General features: G+C 43.5%; 2 protein-coding genes across 6 annotated transcripts in view; both read right to left on the minus strand.

Moving 5' to 3' along the window:
• Positions 1–10439, minus strand: part of LOC121550251 (serine/threonine-protein kinase ULK1) — a 36593-nt gene extending 26154 nt beyond the window's left edge. For all 4 annotated transcript variants that reach the window (XM_041862428.1, XM_041862427.1, XM_041862426.1 and 1 more), the window contains exons 1-3: positions 9901–10439; positions 9658–9750; positions 9521–9562 (exon numbers count right to left, since the gene is read on the minus strand). In XM_041862428.1, coding sequence (XP_041718362.1) covers positions 9521–9562; positions 9658–9750; positions 9901–9990 — 225 coding nt within the window. In that variant the 5' untranslated portion in view covers positions 9991–10439. The remainder of the gene's footprint in view (positions 1–9520; positions 9563–9657; positions 9751–9900) is intronic.
• A 279-nt stretch (positions 10440–10718) lies between these two features.
• Positions 10719–27655, minus strand: part of LOC121551223 (adhesion G-protein coupled receptor D1) — a 74318-nt gene continuing 57381 nt past the window's right edge. Inside the window, exons 16-25 of one of the 2 annotated variants that reach the window (XM_041863779.2) lie at positions 15485–15588; positions 15182–15293; positions 14872–15025; positions 13863–13929; positions 13559–13625; positions 13327–13418; positions 13043–13169; positions 12881–12922; positions 12647–12751; positions 10719–12552 (exon numbers count right to left, since the gene is read on the minus strand). In XM_041863779.2, the coding sequence (XP_041719713.1) occupies positions 12457–12552; positions 12647–12751; positions 12881–12922; positions 13043–13169; positions 13327–13418; positions 13559–13625; positions 13863–13929; positions 14872–15025; positions 15182–15293; positions 15485–15588 (966 nt within the window). In that variant the 3' untranslated portion in view covers positions 10719–12456. The remainder of the gene's footprint in view (positions 12553–12646; positions 12752–12880; positions 12923–13042; positions 13170–13326; positions 13419–13558; positions 13626–13862; positions 13930–14871; positions 15026–15181; positions 15294–15484; positions 15589–27655) is intronic. The other variant, XM_041863777.2, reaches the window with a different exon arrangement.

Here is a 27655-nt window from a genome sequence, read left to right on the forward strand (position 1 = left end):
TCTCTAGTCATTACGCTCATTAAGTTGCTGAAGAGATTCCCGGGGAGATTTCTGCTGACTGAGCTCCTTGTCTGTTGTCTTAAGCCATTGTTTAGCTTGCAGGCCGGCTGCACCCTGCCATCTGTTTAAGACTAGTGAGCAGTGGCGGCTCCTGAAAAAATTCTCAGGAGGGGCAATTTTTCTGATGATTTAGGTGACCTACACACATTTAAAAAAAGATAATGTCCAGCAACAACATGAAGACAGGGGCAGCATATAAGTCAATACCAGAAGCATTTATTGACTGATCTCAAAAGTGTTGGCTTACCAGGGTTGGTGGAGCCCTCAGTTTCATCTTTGCCTCGCAAAGCTAACTCAAACACTCCGCAAAACTTCACACACTGGATTAGCCGGCTGAGGATGTGGCGGTTCTTGCTAATGTCGTAGTAAATATATTTGTTATAGTGAATATGGAATATGATATGTTGAGTAAAATGTTGTGCTAAGATCTATTTAGGTCAGGAGCTGGTTATAAGTTCTGTTCCTATCCAATAACAATGGACAAAAGGGTCCTATCTTGTCAGCCTTGTCAGCAGGTGGCCAAGGACAACACCCACGCCATAGGCCTCTCAGTTCTTCCAACTCACGAGTTCTTGCTCTGAGGACACACACACACACAAACACACACACACACACATCATCACTGTTAAACACACACACACACACACACATCATCACTGTTAAACACACACACACACACACACACACAAAAATCCCCTCTCTTAGGCTGAACATTTGAAGACAGAGAACCCGACTCAGAGCCAATGCAACAGTGACAGTAGCCTGCAGGGGAGCTCGCCCAACTCATCAGGACCAATCAGAAGATCAGAACTACTAGATTGAACCTACTTCATTTATTGCATAAAATGTCTGCACACAATGTTTCGGGGCTCTCTTCAGATAATAATAATAATAATAATAATAATAATAATAATAAATGCCATTTAGCAGACGCTTTTATCCAAAGCGACTTACAGTCATGCGTGCATACATTTTTGTGTATGGGTGGTCCCGGGGATCGAACCCACTACCTTGGCGTTACAAGCACCATGCTCTACCAGCTGAGCTACAGAAAGTGGATACTCATGGATGCGCATTGCAATTGTAAAATGTCAACACAATTGGAGACACCACGTCATTTTTGGAGACATGTTATTGACAGTAAACTATTGTAGATGCGACTGCTAACTAACTAAAACATTTTAGCTGGCTAGCTAATCATCTTAGCTAAATGTGGGGCAAACAATTCAGTTATTTACCGTTAATTTGATGGATTGGGGTGAAAGAAATCGAGTTACATAGTGATACTTTACGATATACTGTATTGACAATATCGCAATATTTTAGCGCTAGTTGGCTGTACCTGCACCAAAACACCATTATTGTTCCTTCATAGCTTGTTCTCAATCTTTTCACATTGGGAGCCAATTTGTTTTCAGCACTTTTATTTCCATGACTGATCAAAACTTCGTTCTCATGGCTTTCTGATCCCTCTGCAACAGACATATGGTGCGCAATAAAATCACAGTATCGAATCGCAATACGTATAGAATCATGAGACTCGCAATGCTGATGCATATATCTTATCGTGAGGTTCCTGGCAATTCCCAGCCCAAGTTCATTTGCCACAACAAATCTCTTCGCTAGCAAACGCGATGTCTTCTCCAAAACGGCAATGTGTCTCCAGCAATGTTTACTTTTTTGACGTTCTATGGCATCTCCACTTTCCAAGCATATATGACCACATGTAATATTTTGGTAAGTGATGCAAATAGTGAACTATGTAGGGCCAGGATGTAAAATATATGTAGCTGCAGCAATTTCTCTTATCTGATATGGTAAGTAATGGGGCTTAATTTATAGCTCCCTAAGAGTTTGACGAACGGGTCCGTGAACGCGATTCCAGATATATTTACCTCTGAATAAACTGCCTTTATTACACCATATCCACATCCAGTAAACTTGTGATTATCAACACTAACCTCATCGTTGTGGCGGCGGACAGCTAGCCTGTATCCCTCGTCATCCAGTTGAGTGAGTGGCAATGTCTTTTTCGTTCGTACCAATTTTTGGAAAATCCTCGGGTGTAGGACTTTCCGCCTTTAGTAGAAACCTGTTGAGTTATTAAATTTGGTCTGGGAGGTCCTAATTGTTTCGTTGCCAATTTATCTTCATTTGTTCGCCGACAAAAAGGAACTTCTTTCAAACAATCCACTCTTTTCTCAGTTACGTTCATGGTTACGTAACGTATGACGAAAGCGTAAGTGCAAGCCCACAGACACCCATTGAGATTGTATTGAAGGCTCTGAAATTTGAAAAAAATAGATTTTACATGGGAGTCTATGACAGAAGTTCTGGGCGATTTTCAATCTGACTGAAATCGCCCCCAAAAGGGGGGTGGAGCCATTTGAAGCACGACTTTAGCCTGATTCGACATTTAGTGGCAGTGTGGCACTGTGGCAGATCAGACGTATAGATTACAACACTGATAACTACTGTTGCCGTGATATAATTGATTAGAAAAAAAATCCCTTCCTTTTCCCGTTTGGCAGTGCGTCGCCCATATCGCCCTATTGAACAGGCCGTCCCTGCTAGTGAGCCCAAACAGATCTAATGTCTGTCTGGTGACGGGATAATTTTACAACCACATAGGGCCTTGAAGGGAGGACAGCCAAATACAGCTGCAGTTGGAGCCCCATACAATCCCTGAGATGAGAACATTGAGAAACTCACCTACATGCAAATTTGATACGTTTCTACATTAACCAGATGCCAACTGACAGTAATGAATATGTTATAACAATGTATCAGATTAGATGTCTCACCTTTACTGGGATTGGATTGGCTAGTAAAGAAATCTATAGATTACTTGTTCTGGTCCAAAAGTTAGCTTCAGCTACGGCTGTTCATGATAAGGCCAGCTGCCACTTGGGACAAGAAAGTCTCACCTACTGCATTTTTTCATTGTTCCCCTCTAATCAGGGACTGATTTAGACCTGGGACACCAGATGGGTGCAATTAATTATCAGGTAGAACAGAAAACCAGCAGGCTCCGCTCCGGATCTCATAGGGCAGAGATCATCAACTAGATTCAGCCGCGGGTTGATTTTTTTCTTGAGCGGATGGTCGAGGGCGGAACAAAATTACATATCATTTGTGGATTGCAAATTGACCGCAACAAGCCCAAACAGATATAATACTTCAAATCTTGCTTACATTTGTATACGATCACGTCTCTCTATTATGCGTGTGCTATTATGCGTGTGCTATTATGAGTGTGCTAACACACTCTTGGCAGTTTGTTGTAACCAAGTATTGGTGCTAAATTGTGTGTTAATGGATGCTAGCTTGCTAGTTAGCTACGGCGTCATAGCTAGGCATCGTGGGTTGTTGTGGGTAGTTACTGTGTCTTGGCAGTGTCTTCGGCCGTGCCGGCTGTAGCACGAAGCGAGCTAACTAGCTGTTTTTCGAACAGAGTCAGAGTCAACACAGTAGCCATTGTGTGCCGGGTGTAGCACGAATCTAGCTAGCTAGCCGTTCTTCAAACAAAGTCAACACAGTGGCCATTGCTAGCTACCCAACACGACCAGCTAACTGTACTGTAGTAGCTAACTACAATATACTTGTCCTAGCTAGCCAACGTTTAATCATTGCTGCGTCATGAAAGGAACTTGACACAGACACGAATGATCTGTTTAGTGTGTTATCACACTATTGGTGTGTCTTGGCAGTGTCTTCGGCCGTGCCGGCTGTAGCACGGCGAGCTAACTAGCCGTTTTTCGAACAGAGTCAGAGTCAACACAGTAGCCATTGTGTGCCGGGTGTAGCACGAGCTAGCTAGCTAGCCGTTCTTCAAACAAAGTCAACACAGTGGCCATTGCTAGCTACCCAACACGACCAGCTAACTGTACGGTAGTAGCTAAATACAATATACTTGTCCTAGCTAGCCAACGTCTAATCATTGCTGCGTCATGAAAGGAACTTGACACAGACACGAATGATCTGTTTAGTGTGTTATCACACTATTGGTGGTTTGTTGTGACCAAGTGTTGGTGCTAAACTGTGTGTTATTGTTATTGGATGCTAGCTTGCTAGTTAGCTATGGTGTCATAGTTAGCTAGCTGAATAAAGTGGGTTGAGTCTATTCCTTTAAACATTGAACCGCTGTGGTTCACAACAATTCTGATTTCTAAAGGTGGAAGTTGGGAGAGTTTTTGTTCGGGTGGTTCAGTGAAACAATTTTAGTTTCTGAGGTAGAAGTTTTTGGTGAGGGAGGCCCTGCTCTCTCCTCTCCCAGATGCTTAGCTCATTTCATTCCGATCTCCTCTGCATTTTTGTAGCCATTTGCTACAGCCTGTCAACTATGCCTCTGCCTATCCCTGTTCTCTCCTCTCTGCACAGGCTACACAAACGCACCACACCGCGTGGCTGCTGCCTCTCTAACCTGGTGGTCCCTGCACGCACCACCCACGTGGAGTTCCAGGTCGCGGGCAGCCTCTGGAACTGCCGTTCTGCTGCCAACAAAGCTGACTTCATCCCAGCCTATGCCAACCTCCAGTCCCTCGACTTCCTGGCGCTGACGGAAACATGGATCACCACTGAAAACACTGCTACTCCTACTGCTCTCTCCTCGTCTGACCATGTGTTCTCGCATACCCCGAGAGCATCTGGTCAGAGGGGTGGTGGTACAGGAATCCTCATCTCTCCCAAGTGGACATTCTCAGTTTTTCCCCTAACCCATCTGTCTATCTCCTCATTTGAATTCCATGCTGTCACAGTCACTAGCCCATTTAAGCTTAATATCCTTGTCATCTATCGCCCTCCAGGTTCCCTTGGAGAGTTCATCAATGAGCTTGACGCCTTGATAAGTTCCTTCCCTGAGGATGGCTCACCCCTCACAGTTTTGGGGGATTTCAACCTCCCTATGTCCACATTTGACTCATTTCTCTCTGCCTCCTTCTTTCCACTCCTCTCCTCTTTTGACCTCACCCTCTCACCGTCCCCCTACTCACAAGGCAGGCAATACGCTTGACCTCATCTTCACTAGATGCTGCTCCTCTACTAATCTCACTGCAACTCCCCTCCATGTCTCCGACCACTACTTTGTTTCCTTTTCTCTCTCGCTCTCCTCCCACACTACTCACTCTGCCCCTACACAGATGGTAATGCACCGCCGCAACCGTCGCTCTCTCTCTCCCACTACTCTCTCCTCTTCCATCCTATCATCTCTTCCCTCTGCTCAATCCTTCTCCCTCCAATCTCCTGATTCTGCCTCCTCAACCCTCCTCTCCTCCCTTTCTGCATCCTTTGACTCTCTGTGTCCCCCTATCCTCCCGGCCGGCTCGGTCCTCCCCTCCAGCTCCGTGGCTTGATGACTCATTGCGAGCTCACAGAACAGAGCTCCGGGCAGCGGAGCGGAAATGGAAGAAAACTAAACTCCCTGCCGACCTGGCATCTTTTCACTCCCTCCTCTCTACATTTTCTTCATCTGTTTCTGCTGCTAAGGCCACCTTCTACCACTCTAAATTCCAAGCATCTGCCTCTAACCCTAGGAAGCTCTTTGCCACATTTTCCTCCCTCCTGAATCCTCCCCCCCTCTCTCTGTGGATGACTTCGTCAACCACTTTGAAAAGAAGGTTGACGACATCCGATCCTCGTTTGTTAAGTCTAATGACACTGCTGGTCCTGCTCACACTGCCCTACCCTATGCTTTGACTTCTTTCTCCCCTCTCTCTCCAGATAAAATCCTGCGACTTGTGACTGCAGGCCGCCCAACAACCTGCCCGCTTGACCCCATCCCCTCCTCCCTTCTCCAGACCATCTCCGGTGACCTTCTCCCCTACCTCACCTCGCTGATCAACTCATCCTTGACCGCTGGCCATGTCCCTTCCGTCTTCAAGAGAGCGAGAGTTGCTCCCCTTCTCAAAAACAAAAAACCAACACTCGACCCCACTGATGTCAACAACTACAGACCAGTATCCCTTCTTTCTTTTCTTTCCAAAACTATTGAGCGTGCCGTCTTTAGCCAACTCTCTTGCTATCTCTCTCAGAATGACCTTCTTGATCCAAACCAATCAGGTTTCAGGACTGGTCATTCAACTGAGACTGCTCTTCTCTGTGTCACGGAGACTCTCCGCACTGCTAAAGCTAACTCTCTCTCCTCTGCTCTTGTCCTTCTAGACCTGTCTGCTGCCTTTGATACTGTGAACCATCAGATCCTCCTCTCCACCCTCTCCGAGCTGGGCATCTCCGGCGCGGCTCACTCCTGGATTGCGTCCTACCTGACCGGTCGCTCCTACCAAGTGGCGTGGCGAGAAGCTGTCTCCGCACCACGTGCTCTCACCACTGGTGTCCCCCAGGGCTCAGTTCTAGGCCCTCTCCTTTTCTCCCTATACACCAAGTCACTTGGCTCTGTCATATCCTCACATGGCCTTTCCTATCATTGCTACGCTGACGATACACAACTAATCTTCTCCTTTCCCCCTTCTGATAACCAGGTGGCGAATCGCATCTCTGCATGTCTGGCAGACATATCAGTATGGATGACGGATCACCACCTCAAGCTGAACCCTGGCAAGACGGAGCTGCTCTTCCTCCCGGGAAGGACTGCCCGTTCCGTGATCTCGCCATCACGGTTGACAACTCCGCTGTGTCCTCCTCCCAGAGTGCGAAGAGCCTAGGCGTGACCCTGGACAACACCCTGTCGTTCTCCGCCAACATCAAGGCGGTGACCCGCTCCTGCAGGTTCATGCTCTACAACATTCGGAGAGTACGACCCTGCCTTACACAGGAAGCGGCACAGGTCCTAATCCAGGCACTTGTCATCTCCCCGTCTGGACTACTGCAACTCGCTGTTGGCTGGCCTCCCTGCCTGTGCCATTAAACCCCTACAACTCATCCAGAATGCCGCAGCCCGTCTGGTGTTCAACCTTCCCAAGTTCTCTCACGTCACCCCCCCTCCTCTGCACACTCCACTGGCTTCCAGTTGAAGCTCGCATCCGCTACAAGACCATGGTGCTTGCCTATGGAGCAGTGAGGGGAACGGCACCTCTGTACCTTCAGGCTCTGATCAGTCCCTACACCCAAACGAGGGCATTGCGTTCATCCACCTCCGGCCTGCTGGCTCCCCTTCCTCTGCGGAAGCATAGCTCCCGCTCAGCCCAGTCAAAACTGTTCGCTGCTCTGGCACCCCAATGCTGGAACAAGCTCCCTCACGACGCCAGGACAGCGGAGTCACTCACCACCTTCCGGAGACATTTGAAACCCCACCTCTTTAAGGAATACCTGGGATAGGATAAAGTAATCCTTCTAACCCCCCCCCCCAAATTGTAAAGTGGTTATCCCACTGGCTATAGGGTGAACGCACCAATTTGTGAGTCGCTCTGGCTAAGAGCGTCTGCTAAATGACGTTAATGTGCCCTTGAGCAAGGCACTTAACCCTAATTGCTCCTGTAAGTCGCTCTGGATAAGAGCGTCTGCTAAATGACTAAAATGTAAATGTAAATGTAATGCGTGGGAATACTTGGGAACAGATTTCCAAAATTAAAATCACTTGGAGATGATTACCTGGTGTTTTTACAATCTTTTATGTCCAACAATAAAAAATAATAGAATTCATATATAGAATTAATATATATATATATATATATAAACTATTGATTAAAAGTTTTAGAACACCTACTCATTCAAGGGTTTTTCTTTATTTTTACTATTTTCTATATTGTAGAATAATAGTGATGACATCAAAACTATGAAATAACACATATGGAATCATGTAGTAACCAAAAATAGCCACCCTTTTCCTTGATGACAGCTTTGCACACACTTGGCATTCTCTCAACCAGCTTCATGAGGTAGTCACCTGGAATGCATTTCAATTAACAGGTGTGCCTTCTTAAATGTTAATTTGTGGATTTCTTTCCTTCTTACTGCATTTGAGCCAATCAGTTGTGTTGTGACAAGGCAGGGGTGGTATACAGAAGATTTGAGCTGTTTTCGCCCTATTTGGCAAAAACAGCTCAAATAAGCAAAGCGAAACGACAGTCCATCATTACTTTAAGACATGAAGGTCAGTCAATACGGAACATTTCAAGAACTTTAAAAAAACATTAAGTGCTATGATGAAACTGGCTCTCATGAGGACCGCCACAGGAATGGAAGACCCAGAGTTACCTCTGCTGCAGAGGATAAGTTCATTAGAGTTACCATGTTGCAGGGTAAGAGTTGAATACCCCTGCTCTAGGCCAACTGACATAGATAACACGTAGGGTCCTAGGGGGTAACTAGCCCCCTGGGTTAACTGCCCCCCGTAATTCCCCTGGGGGCTAGTTACCCCTTTATGGTTATGAATGTGTTTCTACCTGTCATTTTGACAATGACTAGCTCAGTTAGCGCTAGTTTATGCTAACTTGCTAGCTAGCAATTTAGCTAGCAGCAAATGCTAGCCAGCTAGCTAGTTAGCATAAACTGCTAGGAGTGCTAGCTAGCAACCTTACTACCAGATCGTCTGAGGTAAAATACATTAAAAAGATAACGTAATTTAATTGCAGTTTTAAATGTTTCCACTAGTGACTGATAGCTTTACAGTTAATGTTACTTTATAGCCTTGTAGTTATTTTACACAGCATTTGATGTCATATTGCTGGATTGCTAGCTACGTTTTTTTCAGTCACAGGTGGGGACTGGATTAGGTGTGACCAGTGCAGGAGGTGGGCTCATGAGTTGTGCTCCAATTTTACTGGGGATAGCTTTATTTGTGACCTATGTACAGATTAGAATTGTGCAATAGCAGATCATACGAGAGTTGCCACATCAATGTTACACTGAGTTAATTAGTTAAGTTATTGTTATTAAATGTTATAGTCCAATGTTATTTCATGTTATTAGTTATATTCCATTCCAATATTATATAAAAAAAACAGCTATTGAAAACCTTTTGATCCTAAATGTAATTTTAAAGACTGCTGGGATTCAAAATCTTGCATTATTCAAATTATATTTAGTGCAATTGTACATAATGGATTGTATGGAAAAGGAACAACAAAGAAAGAACAAAGAAAATGTATGTGCAGGTGAGTTAAAAAGAGGGCCTTTACATCAACTCTCCTCATAGTGCGGATATTAATGGTGACATATGCAACACCCCCCCCTTCATATTTTATTTAAATAATAAAAATTAGACAACTAGACTTAGCTTTTAAGTATTACTTACTGAAGAATTTCTAAATAAAACTGATTAAATGGATTTTAACACACTAGTACTCTACATCCACAGAAACTACAAGATCCAGAGAGTACTGCAGCATAAACGCCTGTGTCAACATGAGCGAATGAGATGCAATGTTTTGCACATCGAATGTCAACAGTTGCGCACGTGAAAGCTTATTGTGTAGAACCAGAGCAGTGTGTGATGATACCGACATGTACAGGTAGGCTACATGTGTGTCAATAATAAATAGTGATGTTGAAAATCGACACATACCTGGAAGTCAAGTAGTCCAACGATATTCTCATGTTTCAGCTCCTTTGTAGATGAACAACAATTGAATGGTTAATTTGCCTAGGCCTGGGCTTACATTAATTGCAGAAAGTTTCGTCGTTCAACAGTAAAATTCTTACCTTTAGTATTTTAATCTCTTTTCCTAAGAGTGAATGGGATTTTGCCAAGTTCTTCTTGTTAATACATTTCACAGCTACTTCCAAGTCATGTCTCTTAAAAAGGCAAAGGGAAAGGCAGAAGATGAAAGGCTATACTCTCCACGCATGCAATACAATCTCTCAATTAAACGGCTCAATTAAAAAATGTATATAGGACTTATCTCACCCTGGTTATAACATATGTAATAATAGCATACAAATTACCTCCTTATGTCTCCCTTTGAACACCACGGCAAAGGCACCATGTCCAATCAGGTCTTTCCTGTTGAACTCGAATTTCCCAATAGTCTCCATACTGTTCAATAATAATAACAACAGGTGCTATATATCCAGGTGGAATCACGATGTTGAGGTTACCACTGGAACAATTTGGAAGTCGACACCGTTCAACTCCAGACAGCAAGAGAGGTGTCTAAATCCTTCAAGTTCCATAGGCTGTCTCTCCCCGATGAAAAACCCTAACACTTCTTGAATCATGACGGTTTGTCACCATTATGACTTTATTTAAAAAGCTACAAAATGACAAATCTCCTATAGAACAGACTGAAAACTGTTTACAAAAGGAGAAGAGTCAATTACCCCTCGTTCGTTGGACATAAGCTCCAAAGTAGTCTATATGAATTCTCAAAACGTAAGTTGTCTTTAAGCAGACAAATAAGTCACCTTTATCCAGACACTGTTGGCTATACTGGTTACATTTGTTGCGAGTCTTCAGCTATCACGAACAAATGATCCCACTGTAGTTATTCATATCCCTGGGTGTGAGCATGAGCATGCGCAATAGGAGTTGTAGCTGTATTTCACCTATTTAGAAACACGAGTGTCACCGGCGCGCAATAATAACTTGTCAAGTCATCATGGCCACAGTTTGCTCAACCAAACACAACGCAATATCAGAGCACTATTTTGATGTCATTTTCACGCCTGAAACAATGCCTTCGCTACCACTTCCTTTTCTTTATTTTAGCATTGCCACTTCTTAGGCCTACTGCAGTTTCAATACTTCCAATAGATAGCGCAGGTGAGACTGTATTATTTTTTATTCATTTTGACATACAGTAGGAAGGCTACTGGGGAATGTTGATTAGAGGAATTACATACAATAACTTTTCATGTTTGTCAATTTTTTCAACAAACTTCAACACTGAAAGTACCCTAGAAAACAAACAAAAGACAGGCCATAAGATGATGGTCTGTTCTGAAATACTGAAAAAAGACTAGTCATAGGAAGTGTTTTTAAATGATTTCATTCAGTAAATCCTATTGTAGGAGACTAAGTGTTGGTACAGTGTCAGAACCATCAACATTTCTTCAGACATTTCTCTCCAATCTCACAGTGAAACTCAACAAAATACAATTTGCTGGACTCAATTCAAAGTCCCACTCTTGTGTTTGTGAAATACATGAATATGCTAGCCTATAACTATGTATCCTCTACTCAAAGATAAAGCATAAAAAATCTAAAGATCTACATATTTTAAAAAGTTAAATGGAACACTGATTTAAAAAAATCACAGAATTGTGTCTAACACAATTAATAATTATCTCTAAAAAAAAGAAAAGCATGAAATACTGCAGCTTACAGAGACATGAGGTACATTATGAAATACCATTGTCAACTCATCTTCATTGTAAGAAGAAACAACACACAAAGAAAACATCAAAAGAGAGACAGGTATCAAACATTGTGAGCATTTCGATTGACTTTGCTCTGGTGCTTTGCAAACATATTAAGAGTCACAAAATCCATAAATAAATACATTAAACTGTGGGGTTTTTTCATTTGATTACACTTTTTACATTAGTTAAAGTATTCTTCCTTGTATCAACTATCCCTACGCCAAGGCACATGTTTATTTGGGGCTAGATTCAATGTTCTGCACTTTCTGGAAATTAAATATTTCAAACAGAAAATAATTGTAATGTATTATTTTCATTGGTTCAACACATAATGCTTAGTGTGCCATCCAGCCAGGACCCTGTGATAATAATGTATTAGAATAACCATCCTGAACCAGAACAAACCAATTACAAGGCTGCTATTAGCCTCTTTGTCATAACCATAATACATACTGAAAGTAACTATAACACTCAAAAAAGTAAAAGCTACACTATGTTTACATATCACAAAATATACCAATGCAAAACATTGGATAGCCTCTGGTCAAATTGATCATTATTCATGAAAAATACTTGGATATAAATATTTCAAGACATTATACACAATATGGTGGACAAAAACATTCTGAAACAGTTAATGGCATGCTTTAAATCCTCAAGGTTAAGAACCATTACAATCTTACTCAGTTCCCTAACCATGGGTCCCCTCAGAATTCCCATCCCTAAATGGGTTTGGCCAGCTGTCTTTTATAAGAGAAGTCGAAAGGCACAGTCCTTTGAGTCTGTTTGTCTTCAGGGGGAGATTATGTCCCATTTGGGGTTACAGCTTTACATCAAATCAGTGTATAGTGGAGGAGCGGGAGGCTGTGGGCTATGGAAGCTAAGCTCCGAGATGCCTGTAAGAATGGTTACTCACTGTCATTGTGTATAGAGGTCTGAATGAAGACGCATGACATCCTGACTATGCAGCTGAAGCACAGCACACCCCCTTATCTACGGCTTTTCCTTTTGAGTCATACATCACATATAACAGTGGACAACAACACAATGCTTTAGCCAGTGTCTGTCAATGAATCTAGTCAACCCCTGGTAGGCATGGCATCCTACTTCCGCCCTTACTCGAAGTGATGCCCTCCAGTTTTAGACAGCAGAGAGGTCGATCCGATTGGCTGAGTTGGTGCTTTTGTCCCATGTGTTCATCTTTGTGGGGCTCACGCCTCCCCTGTTTCCATTCATCTATAAGAGAAAAAGGAGAGCACACGCTTGATCTCACATTCAAAGTTATACGTTGAATTCACTTCTTTCTTCTTAGCCAATTAGACCCCTCTACCTTGGTACTCACAACGTCAGAATTGAAGGGTTTCACATTGATGTTGCGAATGGAGCTGCTGGTTAGAGACCACACCTTGGTTTTGTGCTTAAAGGCAGCTCTGACCTACCACAAAACAGCACAACCATGAGTACGACAAATAACAGATGCAATGTTTCATTATTCACCCCAGACATATTAGAAACAAAACACAAACTATATCAACACTATAACAACATGAGGGGTGTGCCTTACCTCAGAGTTGAGAAGACAATGGAACAGGAAGATAAAGAATCCCTTTAGAAAGAAAAATCCACATGATTGTAGTCAATTACTGTAAATAAAGGCTATTGATAAAGACACATTTTATTAAATGTATTAGATTGCATAATGACACATTTACAGTATGCTACTTACCTGTAATGAGTTGAACACAGCAAACATGTACTGGAACATCAGTGCATGATCGTTGATGGCCAGTACCCCAAAGATCCAGGAGATGCCCAGAATAGGAAGGAGTACAGCCACTGCCTTTGCAGTCAGTCTATACACACAGAGAGACACATACACACTAAATGTCAGCTATCTATAAACTATGTACTGTAATAAGTAGTGTATTAATTTCAGTCTGACTGAGTCAGAGTTTGGATAGCATCATCACCATGATGGTTTTAGCCCTAAGAACAGAGATGATGACTCACTTGACTGCGTTGGCATCGCCATGAACCTTGTAATTCTCTGAACTAATACGAGAGATGATCCTCGTCACAGATATAAGAATCACAATATTCACCTGAGTCAGAGAGAAAACAACACATATCAGTTAATGTCTATATATCACTTTTATGAACAAAAAGCTTGAGCTCCAGTGATTAATTAGCTGTAAATTGTAAAGTGACAAGAACGGAAATATGATTTCTTCAGTTCTCTTACCACAATGACAAACAGTGCTGGTGCCACAAACGCCCAAATAGCCCCATTCTTCAAGGACAGCCAGCAGCTGAGGGAGGGAGGAGAGAGAGAACAAGATTAGTCGACATCCCTCACATTATACTTCCCATCTCTGTTTACTCTGTTGGTGTAAACTACTTATACATAAATATGCCTAGATAAATATCTCTAAATTCATAGCAGTTTCATGGCACCAGTATTGATAATTTAACTGTATCCAATGGCACAGAGTGCTGCCAAGTGGTTTTGAATGTCCAGGTTGGAGTCTGTTGACTCAGTGACTTACTTCCCAACCTCTCCATAGCTGTCCAAGGCTGATGTCATAGAAACCACACATATCACCAGTGGAGACCCTGGGAGAAGAGAGGACATGTTAGTTACCAGATAAAAATATATCACACACATCATGACATCTCTAACATTACATTGTTCAGTATATGCTTCCTTATACAGTATTGAGTATGAGATGAAAGTTAGCGAGACCGACAGTAGAGGACACCGGATGTTTTTTTTATGAGAGATTTCTGAGGTATTTTTTCATTGTTAATTTCCACCAACATGGTTCTAGTCTTGGTCATGTTTTCATCTGTTTTAATGAGTTGCTAAGTCCACAGAGATTTACAGACTTCCCCAGCACAGAACAATTAAACTGTTACGGTAAAAGAGGAAATTAAGAATAAAGGGTCAGAAGCCTGTTTTCACTGCTAATAACAGGAGCTGTAAATTACTTAGATGTCCTAACAGCTATAATTCCAGCAGCAGGACACATCTGCACTACTTAATTTGCTGTTGGCCACAAATCGCAGCATTACTTCGGCCAACAACATAGGAAATGATACAAATTGGATCTTATTTCTAATAATCACTCCAGCATGTGGAGGAGGCCCAGTGTTCCCAGACAGCTAAAAGAAACGCATGCCACACGCACACACGCAAGCACACACACACACACACACACACACACACACACACACACACACACACACACACACACACACACACACACAAACACACACGCACCCACATTCTCCTGTCTGTCTGTCCACTCTGGCCAACAGAGACCTGGGAAGTCTGAAGGCCAAACTAGAGGTCTGCTAAAACCAGACCTAAAAGGTCAACATTTTAATTGTGGGAAACGTTGTTCATGATCAGTCTTTTGAAGCGCAGCATATTGTTGCATGTAGCTGCAGGTGTACGTGGAAAAGAGATTGATCCAGTTTGAGAGGAATAAAAGCACGTGGATCATTAAGACATTTGTGCCTAAAAAGGACCATTAAAACAGTTACAAGACGTACCCCAGCCAATCCCATAGTAGTAGAAATGCTTGCTGCCCTCGGAGCCGAAAACCTTGATGACCATGCTGTAGAGGTGCAGGCCCTCCACCAGCATCCAGGCAAATGCACTCAGGAAGAAGAAGTGGAGCAGCACAGCCATCACCTTACAGAGCAGCTGGGAGGAGAGAGGTTAAAACTAGGGCACAGGGTGCATCATTATCTATGTTGGCACGCTCTGCCTCCTCTTCTTCATCATCACCATACAGTAAGTGCAAATCACTTCCTGGTTCTAGCCAATGTGATACTCTGACTTCGGTTATGAGGTGCTTACCGTGCCTGGGTCAAAGCGGAAGCTGATGAGCAGCAGGATCTGGGCCACCAGGATTGCAAAGGACAGGTTGGCATGGATGTGGTAGCGTTGGTTACGGATAGTGCTCACTGACCTGCAAGGCCAGACACAAATAAAAACATTGAATACTACAAGAAATGTATAAAATACATTTTATATAACATTTAATCATAATGGGGCGAATACCACTCATAAAGAGCATGTGTGGCACACAGCACATGTGAGGTGCTTTGATACGTTTATTTTGATTGAGTCAGTGAACAATAAAGATGGAGGGATACTCACGACAAGATTGCAAATGTCACCAGTGTGATGGTCAGACAGAAGATAGAAATGGAGCAGCCAATGTAACTGATGGTTGATAGCACCACCTGGTGGGCCTTGATTAGCTGTGCAAAGGTGAGAATCATCACAATTCAGTAAAACATTCCAGACACAAGTTTGATGTTTAGATTCATGTTAGGGCTGATTCATTTCAAAAGGATACAGACTAGAAGATATTGCATTGAACACATTACTAGAGAAATAATGTAAAGCTGAACTGAGAAGAGCATTAAACCAAAGTAGTGATTCTCTAGTAGGGACACAGTGTTTGAACTGAGCTGAGCTTCACTATGAACCAACACTGCCCTCTGTGGGATGTTTATGGTAAGTAGCCAAGTTTGTGGTCATACACACATCCTTAAAAACGTAGGTGCTGGGCTAATAAAGAAACGGAGGGGGCGAGGTGAAGGTAGCCAGAAGCGGACGGTTGTTTTGCGACAATGTTTCAATGAAAATACATGCTTGTTTAGGTTAACATCTTCTGACTTTCTGGCGGAAGGATGCACTGTTGAGCGCTACATCCCGAGGTGTTTGTGCTGATTGTACAGAGATGGTGACAGCTGATTAAATGGCGTCCCTATACAAGGCAAGAATTAGATGTATGTCAGGAGAAGTGCAGTACTATCATAAGGAGAGTTATACATGGAATACGGAGGAGGAATGGAGGGGAAAAGAGAGGCAGAGGAGGTCTAAGAGAGAGAGGGAGGAAGAGGGTGTGCTTGAGTCAGTTAAAAATGGTGGAAAAAAGGGAGATGGTTTGTTAAAGAAGAATGATAGAAAGTGTAAGCAGAGTGAGTTGAAGACAGGAGGAGAAATGGAAGTGAATGAGGGCGAAGTATCGGAGGTGGTAGGTGTGGTGAAGTTCTCTGAGCCCGAGGCTTGCACCGAGGGTCAGGATAAAGATGAGTCTGTGACAGTAGGAGTGAAGTTTTTGGAAAAAGTGGACCCTTGCCTTTTGGCTGATCCATTTGTGGTTTCAGGGTGGGTGAAAACAGAGTTGGGTGCTGTGGAATCGGTGAGGGTAACCCGAAGTGGTCTTGTGATAATTGTTTGTGTTTCTGCTGATCAGAGGGAGCAGGCGCTCCATGTTAAACGAATGGAGGCAAGAGATGTGAATTATTTTGCTCTCAAGAAAAGGGTGCCATTGAAAGGAGTAATTAGTGGGGAATCGGTAAATGTGAAAGCTGACCAACTGAAGGGGAAGATTCCCGGTGTTTGTGATGCTCGTCATTTGGTGCGACGCAGACAGGGTGGTGTGAGTGGAGAAACAGAGTCATTGTCTGTTCTTTTGAGTTTTGATGTTGAGTCTTTGCCCGACAAAGTGATGTTAGGATATAAGTTATCCTGTACGAGCTTTTGTGCTGAATACATTACGTTGTTAAAGGTGTCAAGCTTATGGGCATGTGGCAGCAGTGTGTAGGAGGGAGGTTCCTAGGTGTGAGAAGTGTGCAGAAGGGCATGAGACAAAGGAATGTGTAGCAAAGTAGTGGTATGTGTTAATTGTAGGGGTGCCCATAGGGCTGGGGATCAGAAATGTCCCATGCGAGAGAGGCAGGTTGAGGTTTCCAGGGTTAGAGTAGTGCAGAAGTTGTTATATGCTGACGCAGTGAAGAAAGTAGAGGAAGATGGTTCAAGGGGGAGGGATCCTGAGAGGAGTGGTGTGAGTAGTAGATCTGTACCAGAACAGAGGGATAAACCAACAAGTGATATATGTTTCAGTAAGATTGGGTTTTTGGCATTTATAGCAATGGTTATCAACTGTACTGCAGGGATGGAATGTAAGTCGCAGAAAATAGAGGTTGTGGTGGCAGCTGCAGAGAGGTATTTGGGTGTGCGTGACTTGACATCAGAAGAATTACAGGGTTTGTTAAGTGGCGGTATCCCATCCTTTTAGGCTGTTGGGCTGAAGTAGGACTAAATATATTTAAATAGTTAAGTATGGTATTTATTATTATTTGTTATGTTTTGTGAGTGTAGTGTTAGATGGTAGGGTATTATTATTATTATTATTATTTGTAATTGTATTTGTTATTATTATAATTTTTAAAGCAAAGTATAAGGGAGTTATACTCCAGTCTAGTAGGTGGCGGTAATGCAACATTTATTGGATGCCAACCGCCTTTAAACCTCATCGAAGAAGAAGTAATAAATAATACTTGTGAAGAACAGGAAAGCCTGCACACTGTTTATGCTCCCAATTCATCCCTTTATTGACAAAGTTTAGATCCGAAATGGATCTTTTTCAGGTCAAAAAGACGGAGCGCTGTTATACACATTTCACCTCACATGACCATTACGCACATGACGCATGGTGTGGAAACAATTCAATTAACATTTGCGCATAGTCAATCATAATTAATCACAGTGGTACATATGGTCATACAGGAATATATACATACAAATCGGTCCGAGTTATAACCTAGGCAAAGGTAATAAAGATTACGTTGGAAAGTTTTGGAATACCATATGACCATTACGCGCAGGATGCCCGGTGGCTATAGATATACAGTTGAAGTCGGAAGTTTACATACACCTTAGCCAAATACATTTAAACTCAGTTTTTCCACAATTCCTGACATTTAATCCTAGTTAAAATTCCCTGTCTTAGGTCAGTTAGGATCACCACTTTATTTTAAGAATGTGAAATGTCAGAATAATAGTAGAGAGAATTATTTATTTCAGCTTTTATTTCTTTCATCACATTCCCAGTGGGTCAGAAGTTTACATACACTCAATTAGTATTTGGTAGCATTGCCTTTAAATAGTTTAACTTGGGTCAAACGTTTCAGGTAGCCTTCCACAAGCTTCCCACAATAAGTTGGGTGAATTTTGGCCCATTCCTCCTGACAGAGCAGGTGTAACTGAATCAGGTTTGTAGGCCTCCTTCCTCGCACACGCTTTTCAGTTCTGCCCACACATTTTCTATAGGATTGAGGTCAGGGCTTTGTGATGGCCACTCCAATACCTTGACTTTGTTGTCCTTAAGCCATTTTGCCACAACTTTGGAAGTATGCTTGGGGTCATTGTCCATTTGGAAGACCCATTTGCGACCAAGCTTTAACTTCCTGACTGATGTCTTGAGATGTTACGTCAATATATCCACATAATTTTCCTCCTCATGATGCCATCTATTTTGTGAAGTGCACCAGTCCCTCCTGCAGCAAAGCACCCCCACAGCATGATGCTGCCACCCCCGTGCTTCACGCTTGGGATGGTGTTCTTCGGCTTGCAAGTTCCCCCCCATTTTTCCTCCAAGCATAATGATGGTCATTATGGCCAAACAGTTCTATTTTTGTTTCATCAGATGGGAGGACATTTCTCCAAAAAGTACGATGTTAGTCCCCATGTGCAGTTGCAAACCGTAGTCTGGCTTTTTTATGACGGTTTTGGAGCAGTGGCTTCTTCCTTGCTGAGCGGCCTTTCAGGTTATGTCGATATAGGACTCGTTTTACTGTGGATATAGATACTTTTGTACCTGTTTCCTCCAGCATCTTCACAAGGTCCTTTGCTGTTGTTCTCGCACCAAGCCAGTGGTGCGCGTCGCCAGCCCGGCCCGGCCTGTTCCTGCGCCTCGCACCAAGACAGTGGTGCGCGTCGCCAGCCCGGCCTGTTCCTGCTCCCTGCACCAAGCCAGTGGTGCGCGTCGCCAGCCCGGCCCGGCCTGTACCTGCTCCTCGCACCAAACCAGTGGTGCGCGTCGCCAGTCCGGCACGGCCCGTGCCCGTTCCACCGGTACCTGGTCCGGCACCGGTCAGCTGCTCCACTCCGGAGCCAGAGCAGTCTGCTCCACCGGTGCCTGATCCAGTTCCGGTCAGCTGTTCCACTCCGGAGCCAGAGCAGTCCGCTCCGCCGGTGCCTGATCCAGCTCCGGTCAGCTGCTCCACTCCAGAGCCAGAGCAGTCCGCTCCACCGGTGCCTGAACCAGCTCCGGTCAGCTGCGCCACTCCGGAGTCAGAGCAGTCCGCTCCGCCGGTGCCTGATCCAGCTCCGGTCAGCTGCTCCACTCCAGAGCCAGAGCAGTCCGCTCCACCGGTGCCTGATCCAGCTCCGGTCGGCTGCGCCAATCCGGAGCCAGAGCAGTCCGCTCCACCGGGGTCAAGTCCAGCTCCGGCCAACGGCTCCACTTCGGAGCCATAGCAGTCCGCTCCACCGGTGCCTGATCCAGCTCCAGTCAGCGGCTCCTCTCCGGAGCCAGAGCAGTCCGCTCCACCGGTGCCTAGTCCAGCTCCGGTCAGCGGCTCCAGTCCAGACCATGACGTCAGCCCCTCTCCAGGTTCGGGGTCTCCCACACCAGGGTCCAGACAGGGCCTGGCGTATCGTGGGAGGAAGGAGAGGGGAAGCAACGCGCCGAGGTCTAGACCAGACCAGGGGCGCAACAGGGAGGCGAAGAGTGAGAGGTCGTCACGCCCTGAGCCGGATCCGCCTCCGAGGCGGAATGCCCACCCGGCCCCTACCCTGTTATGGTTATGTTGTGCGGTCGGAGTCCGCACCTTTGGGGGGGGGTACTGTCACGCCCTGACTCAGGGGACGCTTATATGTTGAGTCAGGGTGTGTATATTCCTTGTTGTGCTTGTTCTATGTTATAGGATCTAGTAGGTCTAGATCTATGTTGGCCGGTGTGGACAATACTTAGGCAGCCTATTGGCACTAGTAGGTTGTTGGATCTTGTTCCGTGTGAGGTTTGTTGTGTGTTACCTTTGGACGTCACGTTTCGTTGGTTTATTGTTTTGTCGTTGTTTATTAAGTTTAAAATAAACATGTATGCATATCACGCTGCGCCTTGGTCTAACCCGTCTATGAACGAACGTGACAAATAATTTGATATTAATGAGATGGGCGCATGTTGTAGTTACAGAAAATCTAATACATACAAATGTACAAAATGACTAAGTGGAGACCTGGATGACAAGACAAATCAACGTAACATATTCGTGTAATAAATGGTCTGATATCAAACTCTTGGTTCAGACCTTCAGGAGACATGGTGGACAAACGGTGAATCCAATACAATTCTCTTCTCAGTAGTAGATTATCAGTATCTCCCCCCTCCTAGGAGCCTTAACATGTTCGATACCAATGTATCTCAGAGAGCTGATTTTGTGACAAGCCTCCATGAAATGCGCAGCCACAGGTTTTGTTTTTTATCACGAGTCCTGATATTACTCCTGTGTTCTGCTATCCTTGTTTTCAGAGCTCATTTCATTTTTCCTACATAGCATAGACCACAAATACACTTGATCAGGTATACAATTATTTTTGTAAAGTTACACTGGGTACATCAGCCACATCTATATTTGCTGTCCAGCACATTGTCTAGGAAGGTGCTACGTGGCACGGGTGGAAGATCAGACCTCACCACCATTTGACTGATGTTGGGGGCGCGTCTGAAGACAACCCGCGGAGTATTTTCCAGTTGTGGGTCAGTGCTCAAGATGTGACAGTGTTTTTTTAATGATATGGTCATACTGTTTGCCAAGTGGGGAGTATTGAAGGAAGCATTTGACTAGTTGGTAAGGGAGGCGGGGTGGTTTGGGAGTGAGGCTGTCATCCTGGGTCATAGTAACGGTCCTGTGCGTCATGCAGCCATTCCTCTGTCTGAAGCGCTCATCCAGACGTGCGTTTGTTTGTCATAGTCACTCTGTGTACTACAGATCCTGCGTTTGCGACTGTATTGGCTGATAGGGAGGCTCTTTTTCAGTGGTGTAGGGTGGAAGCTATCTCCGCGAAACAGGGACTTCCTGTCCGTCGGAATCCTGTATAGGTCCATGGTAAAATCACCCCCCTAAAACCCAGTGTGGTGTCACCCCCTGCATATGTACGCAATTCCATGATTAACACCCTTAAGGCAATGGACAATATTGATGGGGGGATGCTTATGGCTTGCTTTGATGTTGAAACCATGTATACAAACAGGGGGGCGATACTGATAATCTATTACTGAGAAGAGATTTGTATTGGATTCACCGTTTGTCAACCATGTCTCCTAATGGTCTGAATACGTTACGTTGATTTGTCTTGCCTACCAGGTTTCCACTTGGTCATTTTGTACATACAGTGAGGGAAAAAAGTATTTGATCCCCTGCTGATTTTGTACATTTGCCCACTGACAAAGAAATTATAAGTCTATAATTTTAATGGTAGGTTTATTTGAACCGTGAGAGACAGAATAACAACAAAAAAATCCAGAAAAACCCATGTCAAAAATGTTATACATTGATTTGCATTTTAATGAGGGAAATAAGTATTTGACCCCCTCTCAATCAGAAAGATTTCTGGCTCCCAGGTGTCTCAGAGGAGAACTGGGTGAAAGTGTTGTGGTCAGATGAGAACAAAATCGAGCTCTTTGGCATCAACTCAACTTGCCGTGTTAGGAGGAGGAGGAATGCTGCCTATGACCCCAAGAACACTATCCCCACCGTCAAACATGGAGGTGGAAACATTATGCTTTGGGGGTGTTTTTCTGCTAAGGGGACAGGACAACTTCACCGCATCAAAGGGACGATGGACGGGGCCATGTACCGTCAAATCTTGGGTGAGAACCTCCTTCCCTCAGCCAGGGAACAAAATCCCTCCTGAGATGTGTGCAAACCTGGTGGCCAACTACAAGAAACGTCTGACCTCTGTGATTGCCAACAAGGGTTTTGCCACCAAGTACAAAGTCATGTTTTGGAGAGGGGTCAAATACTTATTTCCCTCATTAAAATGCAAATCAATTTATAACATTTTGTGTTTTTCTGGGATTTTTTTGTTGTTATTCTGTCTCTCACTGTTCAAATAAACCTACCATTAAAATTATAGACTGATCATGTCTTTGTCAGTGGGCAAACGTACAAAATCAGCAGGGGATCAAATACTTTTTTCCCTCACTGTATGTCTATATTTGAGTTTCTGTAACTACTACATGTTCCCATCTCAATTATATGAAATTATTAGAGGTACACAAATTGTTTTCGAAATAGGTCACTAATTATACTGAAGAAAATATAAATGCAACATGCAACAATTTCAAAGATTTTACAGAGTTACTTTTCATATAAGGAAATCAGTCAATTGAAATAAATTCATTAATCTATGGATTTCACATAACTGGGCAGTGGCATAGCCATGGGTGGGACTGGGTGGGCCAGGCACACCCACTGGGGAGCCATGCCCAGCCAATCAGAATGAGGTTTCCCCACAAAAGGGCTTTATTACAGACAGAAATACTCCTCAGCATCCCCCCTCCTCAGACGAGCTGCAGGTGACGAAGCCAGATGTGGAGGTCCTGGGCTGGCATGGTTACATGTGGTCTGCGGTTGTGAGGCCAGTTGGATGTACTGCCAAATTCTCGAAAATGACGTTGGAGGCGGCTTATGGTAGAGAAATAAACATGAAATTCTCTGGCAACAGTTCTGTTGGACATTGCTGCAGTCAGCATGCCAATTGCACACTCCCTCAAAACTTGAGACATCTGTGGCATTGTGTCTTGTGACCAAACTTCACATTTTAGAGTGGTCTTTCATTGTCCCCAGCACAAAGTGCACCTGTGTAATGATCATGCTGTTTAATCAGCTACTTTATATGCCACACCTGTCAGGTGGGTGGATTATCTTGGCAAAGGAGAAATGCTCACTAACAGGGATGTAAACAAATGTGTGGACAAAATGAGAGAAATAAGCTTTTTTTTGCGTATGGAACATTTCTGGGATCTTTTATTTCAGCTCAGGAAACATGGGAACAAATACTTTACATATTGTGTTCATATTTTTGTTCAGTATACACTACCAGTCAAAAGTTTGGACACACCTACTCATTCAAGGGTTTTTCTTTATTTTTACTATTTTTTACATTGTAGAATAATAGTGAAGACATCAAAACTATGAACTAACACATATGGAATCATGTAGTAACCAAAAAAGTGTTAAACAAATCAAAATATATTTTATATTTGAGATTCTTCAAATAGCCACCCTTTGCCTTGATGACAGCTTTGCACACTCTTGGAATGCTCTCAACCAGCTTCATGAGGTAGTCACCTGGAATGCATTTTAATTAACAGCTGTGCCTTCTTAAAAGTTCATTTGTGGAATTTCTTTCCCTCTTAATACATTTGAGCCAATCAGTTGTGTTGTGACAAGGTAGGGGGGTATACAGAAGATAGCCCTATTTGGTAAAAGACCAAGTCCATATTATGGCAAGAACAGCTCAAATAAGCAAAGAGAAAAGACAGTCTATCATTACTTTAAGACATGAAGGTCAGTCAATACGGAACATTTCAAGAACTTTAAAAGTTTCTTCAAGTGCAGTCAAAAAAACCATCAAGCGCTATGATGAAACTGGCTCTCATGAGGACCGCCACAGGAATGGAAGACCCAGAGTTACCTCTGCTGCAGAGGATAAGTTCATTAGAGTTACCAGCCTCAGAAATTGCAGCCCAAATAAATGCTTCACAGAGTTTAAGTCACAGACACACCTCAACATCAACTGTTCAGAGGGGACTGTGTGAATCAGGCCTTCATGGTCGAATTGCTGCACGGAAACCACTACTAAAGGACACCAATAATAAGAAGAGACCTGCTTGGGCCAAGAAACATGAGCAATGGACATTAGACCGGTGGAAATGTGTACTTTGGTCTGGAGTCCAAATTTGAGATTTTTGGTTCCAACCGGCGTGTCTTTGTGAGACGCGGTGTGGGTGAACGGATGATCTCCGCATGTGTAGTTCCCACCGTAAAGCATGGAGGAGGAGGTGTTATGGTGTGGGGGTGTTTTGCTGGTGGCACTGGCTGTGATTGATTTACAATTCAAGGCACACTTAACCAGCATGGTTACCACAGCATTCTGCAGCGATACGCCATCCCATCTGGTTTGGGCATAGTGGGACTATCATTTGTTTTTCAACAGGACAATGACCCAACACACCTCCAGGCTGTGTAAGGGCTATTTTACCAAAAAGGAGAGTGATGGCGTGCTGCATCAGATGACCTGGCCTCCACCATCCCCCGACCTCAACCCAATTGAGATGGTTTGGGATAAGTCGGACGGCAGAGTGAAGGAAAAGCAGCCAACAAGTGCTCAGCATATGTGGGAACTCCTTCAAGACTGTTGGAAAATAATTCCAGGTGAAGCTGGTTGAGAGAATGCCAAGAGTTTGCAAAGCTGTCATCAAGGCAAAGGGTGGCTTTTTGAAGAATCTCAAATATCAAATATATATTTGTATTTGTTTAACACTTTTCTGGTTACTACATGATTCCATATGTGTTATTTCATAATTTTGATGTCTTCACTATTATTCTACAATGTAGAAAATAGTAAAAATAAAGAAAAACCTTGAATGAGTAGGTGTGTCCAAACTTTTGACTGGTACTGTATATCTAAGGCCACTGCGCGTCCTGGGTGTAATGGTCATATGGGTGGGTATTCCAACAGTTTCCAACGTAATCTTTTTTACTGTTGCCTAGTTTTTAACCAATTTAACAGATTTGTATGTACAGTATACAATCCTTTATGACCATACAGTGGGGAGAAAAAGTATTTAGTCAGCCACCAATTGTGCAAGTTCTCCCACTTAAAAAGATGAGAGAGGCCTGTAATTTTCATCACAGGTACACGTCAACTATGACAGACAAAATGAAAGAAAAAAAAATCCAGAAAATCACATTGTAGGATTTTTAATGAATTTATTTGCAAATTATGGTGGAAAATAAGTATTTGGTCAATAACAAAAATGTTCTCAATACTTTGTTATATACCCTTTGTTGGCAATGACACAGGTCAAACGTTTTCTGTAAGTCTTCACAAGGTTTTCACACACTGTTGCTGGTATTTTGGCCCATTCCTCCATGCAGATCTCCTCTAGAGCAGTGATGTTTTGGGGTTGTCGCTGGGCAACATAGACTTTCAACTCCCTCCAAAGATTTTCTATGGGGTTGAGATCTGGAGACTGGCTAGGCCACTCCAGGACCTTGAAATGCTTCTTACGAAGCCACTCCTTCGTTGCCCGGGCGGTGTGTTTGGGATCATTGTCATGCTGAAAGACCCAGCCACGTTTCATCTTAAATGCCCTTGCTGATGGAAGGAGGTTTTCACTCAAAATCTCACGATACATGGCCCCATTCATTCTTTCCTTTACACGGATCAGTCGTCCTGGTCCCTTTGCAGAAAAACAGCCCCAAAGCATGATGTTTCCACCCCCATGCTACACAGTAGGTATGGTGTTCTTTGGATGCAACTCAGCATTCTTTGTCCTCCAAACACGACGAGTTGAGTTTTTACCAATAAGTTCTATTTTGGTTTCATCTGCCCATATGACATTCTCCCAATCCTCTTCTGGATCATCCAAATGCACTCTAGCAAACTTCAGACGAGCCTGGACATGTACTGGCTTAAGCAGGGGGACACGTCTGGCACTGCAGGATTTGAGTCCCTGGCGGCGTAGTGTGTTACTGATGGTAGGCTTTGTTACTTTGGTCCCAGCTCTCTGCAGGTCATTCACTAGGTCCCCCCGTGTGGTTCTGGGATTTTTGCTCACCGTTCTTGTGATCATTTTGACCCCACGGGGTGAGATCTTGCGTGGAGCCCCAGATCGAGGGAGATTATCAGTGGTGTTGTATGTCTTCCATTTCCTAATAATTGCTCCCACAGTTGATTTCTTCAAACCAAGCTGCTTACCTATTGCAGATTCAGTCTTCCCAGCCTGGTGCAGGTCTACAATTTTGTTTCTGGTGTCCTTTGACAGCTCTTTGGTCTTGGCCATAGTGGAGTTTGGAGTGTGACTGTTTGAGGTTGTGGACAGGTGTCTTTTATACTGATAACAAGTTCAAACAGGTGCCATTAATACAGGTAACGAGTGGAGGACAGAGGAGCCTCTTAAAGAAGAAGTTACAGGTCTGTGAGAGCCAGAAATCTTGCTTGTTTGTAGGTGACCAAATACTTATTTTCCACCATAATTTGCAAATAAATTCATTAAAAATCCTACAATGTGATTTTCTGGATTTTTTCCCCTCAATTTGTCTGTCATAGTTGACGTGTACCTATGATGAAAATTACAGGCCTCTCTCATCTTTTTAAGTGGTAGAACTTGCACAATTGGTGGCTGACTAAATACTTTTCCCCCCACTGTATGTACCTCTGTGATTAATTATGATTGACAATGCGCCAAAGTGAATTTAATTGTTTTCACACCCACCATGCGTCATGTGCGTAATGGTCATATGAGGTGAAATGTGTATATTTTGGGATGTGAGAACTCGAAGATCCGTTTCGGTCTAAATGTTGTAAAAAAAAAAGCTGTGAATTCGGAGAAAAAACAGTGTGCAGGCCTTCCTGTTCTTTACATGTTCATGGTAAGTCACATAGTTACATTTCAAAATAAACTTCAGACATTCAGAAGATCTTGCCCATACTCCTGATCATGCCACTCTTTTGGATGTAATTGTATTGCTTTTATTGCATGGCTTGCCTCCATGGCAGGAAGTTACTTCAATATGTCTGACCTCCTCAGTGCTTAGAGTCCTGTCCAACATCCCTGGCCAGTGCCAGTGCAAGCCAATAGAATGGTGTGATGTCGAGTGCTGTGCTTTAACAGGGAGCAGTGACCCTCATTACTAGTGTTCTCACTGGAGGACCTCTGAGCTGGACTGGACAAGGTAACACTCTGTCAACATTTTAAAGCTGCTGTGGCATGGTAAAATAATACCCCTGACCAGAATCTGAATGAGGTCCACTCTCAAACTATGCTGCTGCACATACAGTGCCTTGCAAAAGTATTCACCCCCCTTGGCGTTTTTCCTATTTTGTTGCATTACAACCTGTAACTTAAATAGATTTTTATTTGGATTTCATGTAATGGACATACACAAAATAGTCCAAATTGGTGAAGTGAAATGAAAAAAATAACTTGTTTCAAAAGATTCTCAAAAATAAATTACGGAAAAGTGGTGCGTGCATATGTATTCACCCCCTTTGCTATGAAGCCCCTAAATAAGATCTGGTGCAACCAATTACCTTCAGAAGTCACATAATTAGTTAAATAAAGTCCACCTGTGTGCAATCTAAGTGTCACATGATCTGCCACATGATCTCAGTATACATACACCTGTTCTAAAAGGCCCCACAGTCTGCAACATCACTAAGCAAGGGGCAAAACCAAGC

This window comes from Coregonus clupeaformis, chromosome 18, assembly GCF_020615455.1.
Source record: "Coregonus clupeaformis isolate EN_2021a chromosome 18, ASM2061545v1, whole genome shotgun sequence".
NCBI lineage: Eukaryota > Metazoa > Chordata > Actinopteri > Salmoniformes > Salmonidae > Coregonus > Coregonus clupeaformis.